At 41.4% G+C, this 7,404-nt stretch overlaps 1 protein-coding gene across 1 annotated transcript in view; it reads right to left on the reverse strand.

Annotated features, from left to right (window-relative positions):
* Positions 1–7,404, reverse strand: part of LOC130565442 (tyrosine-protein phosphatase non-receptor type 14-like) — a 42,297-nt gene that overhangs the window by 19,371 nt on the left and 15,522 nt on the right. Inside the window, exon 2 of the mRNA XM_057352160.1 lies at positions 302–645. Within this exon, the coding sequence (XP_057208143.1) occupies positions 302–478 (177 nt within the window). The 5' untranslated portion in view covers positions 479–645. The remainder of the gene's footprint in view (positions 1–301; positions 646–7,404) is intronic.

Genomic DNA, 7,404 nt, shown 5'->3' on the forward strand with positions numbered 1-7,404 from the left:
AAGTCAAATTCAAACAGTTTGAACCATATTATAAAAGAATCCAGCAGCCTGTTTTCTAGCCTGCAAATCATTCACATATGCATGAATTAAAGGTGCAAGGATTTAAACAAATAACAAATAAATACAAAAAACGAATAAAGTATGAATTATTATAGGTTGAATTTAGGGAGAATTGGGACACTTACTGGCATTAAGATGACTGTCATTATATATTCATGCTCCCACTCAAAAAGTTACTGATCACTACAGTCTCTAATTCAAAAATGAAAACCAACGCCACAAAGCAAAGATGATTACTCACCTCTCGTAACTCAAGCCGCTGCGCGACGGCCTCCAGACACTCTTGACCCGTGCTCTCCACCGAAAGCGTGCACTCGATCACATCATTACTCAGCATACGGATACGCGTCACAAAGTAGTTCTTACTCAGGACATTATAACGCCGTGTGCGACTTCGTATTTTCAGGCCAAACGGCATGACGAAGCCTGCGTTCAGATGGGCCGCACAAGCGTTTAAATGTCAGCGGTCAGTGACAGGACTCCATCAGCTCTGCTTCACCTGATGATGACCAACATCCACGCTGCTGAGGTAATGAGACAACCCCATCACCACGACCAGACACGGAACAAACAACCAGAGAAAATCTGTGAAAAGAAAAAAGTACGCCTTTGAGTGATAGAAATATACATGATGTTTTATAAACAAGGTTCGGGAGGAACACGAGCATATAATTAACATGGCTGGCTTCAATAATCAATCACCCAATCTCGGCTTCCGCCTATAAATAGTAAAGACGCCTTACCTTCTTTCTCCCGGATCTCTCGTAACCCTCCCCCACCCCATCTCCTCACCATACCTCTACAGCTCTCAGCACCGGGGGATAGCCCTGGTCAGGGCTCACTCCGGGCCCGGGACCCTTTCCCCGGGCAAGGGGCAGGCGGTCTGAGCTCGGGAGTATTTGCCGAGCTCGGAACCCTCGCCCCCGGGACAGCACGCCAAATACGCATACTATCCGTCCCACATTAATTATTAGTGAGGAGAACTCGTGAACTCAGTAGTATAGAAATGGGTCACCAAAAATAAAAATGCAATGTGTCGTGTCAGGCTTGACAGTAATGACATTCTGATTTCTCATGTAACCTTATAACAAGCCTTACAAAAAAGTTTATTCAACTTTTAGTCTACTTTTTATGTACTTCTCAGAAAAAAACAATAAAGCTAATTCGGCAATCAAATTTTTTGACCATTATGGTGTGCTCACACCAAGAAAGAATTGAACTATTTGCGCGATTAAATGACATACAAAGTCAAAGCAAAAACTTGAGTGGGGCAACATGAATGACGCAAATTGGGTGGCGCGATTGCCGCGAATGTGAAATATTCGTCCCAAATGCGTCTTCCATTTAGTCATTTAGCAGACGCTTTTATCCAAAGCGACTTACAGAGAGTTCAGGGAGCAATAAGCGATATGTCATACAGGAGCAATAATACAACAGGTGCTAATGCAAAGTTACTAGTTTCAACAAGAGCTAGACCAATACCTTATTGGGAGAAAGAGAGAGGGTTAGTGGGTTTTTTTTTTTTTTTTCATTTTGCTGTCAAGTATTCACAGAAGAGACTGGTTTTAAGTAGTTTTTTGGAATGTTGTGAGAGATGTGGTTGACCAGACAGAGTTAGGAAGAATGTTCCACAAGGAAGGAGTTGTGAAGGAGAATGAGCAGGAAAGCCATTTACTGCCCTTATGAGAAGGCAATACAAGACGCCGCTGGTTTGCTGAACGCAGGGTTCTTGATGGGGTGTAGGAGTGTGTGAAAGTATGCCGGTGCAGATCCAGTGATAGTCCTGTAGGCAATCATTAGTGACTTGAATCTGATACGGGCTTCAACCGGTAGCCAGTGGAGAGAGATGAAAAGGGGTGTCACATGAGCCCTTTTGGGCTGTTGGAAGACGAGGCGTGCTGCTGCGTTCTGAACCAGCTGGAGCGGTTTGATAGCCTTTGCAGCAAAACCAGAAAGGAGAGCATTGCAGTAGTCCAACCTTGAGATTACCGGGGCCTGGACAAGGAGTTGTGCCGCATGCTCAGTGAGATAGGGTCTGACCTTTCTAATGTTGAATAAGGCATATCGGCAGGACCGCGTTGTCTTTGCAATGTGATCATTGAAGGACAGCTGTTCGTCAAATATGACTCCGAGGTTCCTGGCTGTTTTGGAAGGAGTGACTGTGGTATTGCCAAGTTGGATGGTGAGATCGTGTCGCACCGTGGGGTGTGCCAGAAACACGAGCAGTTCTGTCTTGGCAAGGTTCAGCTGGAGGTGATACTCTTTCATCCAAGCCGAGATGTATTCTAGGCAGGCTGTAATGTGAGCTGCTACAGTGGTATCGTCTGGGTGAAACGAGATGTAGATCTGGGTGTCATCAGCATAACAGTGATAGGAGAAGCCGTGTGCCCGTATGATGGGTCCCAAGGATGTCGTGTAGATGGAAAAAAGCAGCGGTCCAAGCACCGATCCAACGAGATGTAGTCTGGGTGTCGTCAGCATAACAGTGATAGGAGAAGCCGTGTGCCCGTATGATGGGTCCCAAGGATGTCGTGTAGATGGAAAAAAGCAGCGGTCACAGCACCGATCCCTGAGGGGACCCCAGTGATCATGTGGTGAGCAGTGGAACACGAGCCCCCCATGACACCCTGAAGGATCTCCGGAGACCGGTAGGATTTGAACCAGCGGAGAGGAGAGCCTCAGATTCCTAAGATGACAGGGTTGCTAGCAGTATCTGGTGTTGACAGTGTCAAACTGCTGCAGATAGGTCTAGCAGAATCAGGACCGAGGATTTAGATTCCGCCTTGGCTAGCCGCAGTGCTCTGCCGATAGCAGTGCAGTCTCACTGGAGTGGTTGTTTTGAAGCCAGACTGCTTGTCATCCAGTAGTTTATTCTGGGATAGGTAGGAAGTTGGTCAGGATCCTGTTCCCTTCTGTCACTGAGTTTTCGAGCCTTGTGGGACAGGGTCCTAGACCAGTCACCCTGTCTTTTGTACGTGCTGTTATGTCTTGTGTGGAGACACGTGTCGGTATGTTTTGACATTTCGGCGCGTGTCGTCCTGTTTTTCGTTTAGCTCCGCCCCCTTGTTTCTCTCGTTTAGTGTCCATTAGTGTTTCATCTCCCTCACCTGCCCATATACCTTCCGCCAGTCTCCATTAATGTTGAGCCTTGTCACCTGTCCGTTCACCGTCCCTGTATCATTTTCCCTCGTCAGTGGTTCCCTTGATAAGTCCTGTGTTTATTCCCAGTCGTTTTCAGTGCATTGTTCTTTGTAAGTGCGTTTTACTCGCCCTACTGTCTGATTGCTGTGGATTACGTTTTCCTGTGGATTTTCCCTTTTCCTGTGGATTTATTATTTTGGATTACCTGCTTCGGTAGGGGCTGTCACGATTATTAAATAATCGTCTCATCGCGATTGTTTGACCTCATTGCGATGATTTCGGATCATCGCAATTATCGCACATCTCTATAGAAGACACTAGGGGGAGCTCTATAGAAGACACTAGGGGGAGCTGTAGTGCATCTGTATATTGCATATTTTAGTGTATATATTGTTACTAAAGCATGGTAATACTTGTAAAATGTACCACCACAACACAATCACCTAAAAAAAAAAAAAACATATACAAATTACCTGCAGTACAATTTAATATTATTTAAGCAAATCTCAGTGTGAAAACCAGTCTACCAAAATTTCATTAACACACAAGTAAAATTTTACTGTAGTCTTGCAAGTGAGAAAAATTTTGAAATCAAATTTTAATGGTGGCTTCAATTCACACCTGATCAATTTACTTCATTTACAAGTATTTGGCGGTTGTATTATTGACAGGTAAATGCCTAAACCTTAAATATATGATGACCCAATTTTTTCCGATGTATTTCCAAGAAAAAAACATAGCGTGTATTCAGAACAATATGGTCGTTTCAATCGCTGAATCAAAAATGAATGAGAATTAAATGTCAAAGCTCAAAAACAGACAATTAATCGTCATAATCGCCAAAGCCCTAAAACAAACAATTAATCGCCATAATCGCAATGATTTATTAGACAGTTAATCGTCAATCAAATTTCATAATCGTGACAGCCCTACCTGTCGGATTATCGTGTTCCCTTCGTGTTGGACTTATTATTTACATTCTCCCTGGACCTTGTTTTTTTCCCTTGTGGAAGTTTAGTTTTTGATTCTCGTTTTATTAGTTGTGTTTTCCCCATTGTGGGTTTTTTGTTTGTCTTATTAATAAAAGTATTTTTGTTAACCCTTAAACTGCCTGCGTTTGGGTTCTGTCTCGACCCGTTCCGTGACAGGAAGTCACCTGGTTGAAAACTGCCCTTTCAAGTGTTTTCGCAATAAATGGGAGGAGAGAGACAGGTCTGTAACTGTCGGTAGTAGAGGGGTCCAATGTGGGTTTCTTCAGTAGGGGCATGACCTGGGCCTGTTTGAATGTGGATGGAAAAGTGCCGGTGAGCTGGGAGGTGTTGATGATGTGTGTGAGTGCAGTTCTTCCGTGCAAGGCAACGCGGTTCTTCACGTGAACCCACCATAGTGCTGGGCGATATACTGGTTCATATCGAAAACCGGTGTGTATTTTTGTTATGATATGAATGTTTAATATACCGCATTAACGGTGTATGTCCAGGGTATATACAGGAATCTAATGTAATACTTTTACTAAATGTAATAATTTTTAAGACTCTTTCCATACATTTTAAGACCTCATCGCCACTTTTTTGTTTTAATCAGTTACATTGGTGACATTTTAACTTACATTTAATATATAATGATTGTAAGATAGCACAACTAAACAGTCCTTATTAATTAAACATAATTTAGAAGGGTGGGAACGAAGCACAAGAGAATAAATTGAGTGACTAACCCAATGCAAGGTTTATTAGGAAGAGAAACGAGGCTACACTAAACGCCTTCAGACACACAGAGCAGTACACCTCACGGTTATTCCCAGAGATGGCCCTCAGCCATGGTTCCAACTCTTTATCCTCAAACCATGTTGTTTAACAACAGGGTGTAAATGGACCTCCCACTATTCGCCTACCTACTCAATGATTAAATTCAGGCAAACTTTAGCATATGACCTCTTTGGACTAGGGATGCACGGAAGTCAAAAGTGAAAATTCTTGGCCGAAGCCGAATAAAAATGAAACACTTGGTCGAATACCGAACACGGCTTTTCTTATTTCTTCTATTTATTTAGCCAATTTTTTCACTATTGCATAAACTGAATGGTCAAAATGTGCTTTTTATATTTTGTCTTGCTTTTCAATATAATACAATATAACATAAAATAAAATTGAGCAAAAGAAGTCCCTGTTGAAAAAAACAGTATATGCTGGTTTGGTATGTTTTGATGCTGGTTTGTGCTGGTTTAAGATGGCCATGTGGTGGTGCTTAGCTGGTTTAAGCTTATACTGTTCTCTCTGCGCAGGTTGATCATATCACACGTCATGTTTTTTTGCTATTTTCGGTTGCCAAACATTTGGTGCATCCCTAATTTGGACAAATATGAAAGAAACGATACAAAATGTAATACCTTGGAAAATGGCATTTAAGACTTTTTAATACTTTTAATGGCCTTAATATTCTCTAAATTTATTTATCAACTTTTAATACTTTTTAAGATCCCGCGGACACCCTGATGTCGCTTAAACAACGTGCGGAACGCGGTGCAGCGCGACACTCTTTCAGTGGCGTCCCTTTTCACTGTTGCACTGTGACCGGCCATTCACACAGAATGTGTCTTTTTATGCCGCGGCACTACTTTATCATAGGGATGTAACGATTCACCGTGAGCCGGTTGAAAATCAGTTATAATGAGCGACGATTCAAATCGGTTGAGGCTTGAACTGAATCGCAATACATTTTTTGAACAGCAGGGGCCGCTATTTTCACTGCAAACCTAAACGTGGATGCTGATATTTCTTAAATGCAAAAAAATCCAAGAAAAGCACAGACAGTATTAGTTTGTTTATATTAAAGAGACTTTTTCTATTATTAATTTGTTATAAAATTGCAGTTTAGTTTTGTTATTTGAAATAAAACATTATTTTATTATACAAAGAAACGTGAAGCATTTAAGAAATAATGCAAGGGACGTTGTTCATTTCTAATTTGTTTCAACTCATTTTTTCAAAATAAATCGTGAGTAAATCGTGAATAAATCGCATAGTGAGATCAGAATCGTGAATCGCATCGCATCGTGAGCTGAGTGAATCGTTACATCCCTACTTTATCATAATTTTTATATATAAACATGCGCTAAACGGAGGCGTTTGGGTGTTCGCGTGCGTTTCGCGCATGAGAGGTAATGTTACATATTTATTTCACGTCGCAATAGGAGCGTGCATCGCATGGCTGACCAGCAACACAGGTGTAGCAATTGCAAGTTTGCATTACGTTATATTAAATACACCCACGATTCGAACAAACATCTTCAAAATGCGATCGTGTTCCCCTCATACCTGCTCAATATAAGCATATAATATGATGTGTTTTTAGTTTGAACTGTTTCTCTGTATGCTATGATGAGAAATAAGGGTCAGTAGAGGAAGGAGGATTGACAGCGTGATGCGATCGTTTTCCTCTCACATATCTAATTTAAGCCTTTGTTTTATGATCAAAAAATATGATTTCAGGACATCGTGAAACCATTGTGACTATGTAAAACACAGCAGACATCACGTGCGTGTTTTAATGGTAAAATTGTTACTATTTTGTTTTCAACTATTCAGACAGACCATGGTATTCATTTTCGGGTGGGTGCTCCTAACTCTTAAGTTGGGAGCACCAGTTCTACCAAGGAAAAAAGTTAACTTCGAACCCTGTTGTCTATTTATTTGCTTAAATATCATATATGTAATTTACCTTCGCATGCTATTCAGTTGTTAATGAAGTCTAAACTTTGCAGTTATTATAGGGGATATTGTCACTGTCACCATGACAGTATAAAAGGACATTTTAAGTCAATCAACAGCAGTATTTCCTCTCTCAAAAAACCACACGAGAACTTCTAACTCAACATTCTCAAAAATAAAAACCCTTTAAAAATAACCTTACAATGCAGTGTTTCCCCTACCATTACCTTAGGGGGCGCCCCGCCTCTCCAACGGCACCTCCATTGAAGGTCAAGTTCATTTATTTTTTATGTAGCATTAGATCAAAAGAGAAGACATTTAAGGTTACCTTTCCTATATAACATGTCTATACCTTGTTCTCGTACTAAACAAACTAAAAAGCATTATGTTATTTATCTTATTTACATGGCGGCATGTCATTTCTGTTTTTACGTGCGGTCGCGCCTTTACAATTCTCCTCTGCTCTCTGTATCGAGTTCCGACCCGAGGCGCG

The sequence above is a fragment of the Triplophysa rosa genome, linkage group LG15 (assembly GCF_024868665.1).
Source record: "Triplophysa rosa linkage group LG15, Trosa_1v2, whole genome shotgun sequence".
NCBI lineage: Eukaryota > Metazoa > Chordata > Actinopteri > Cypriniformes > Nemacheilidae > Triplophysa > Triplophysa rosa.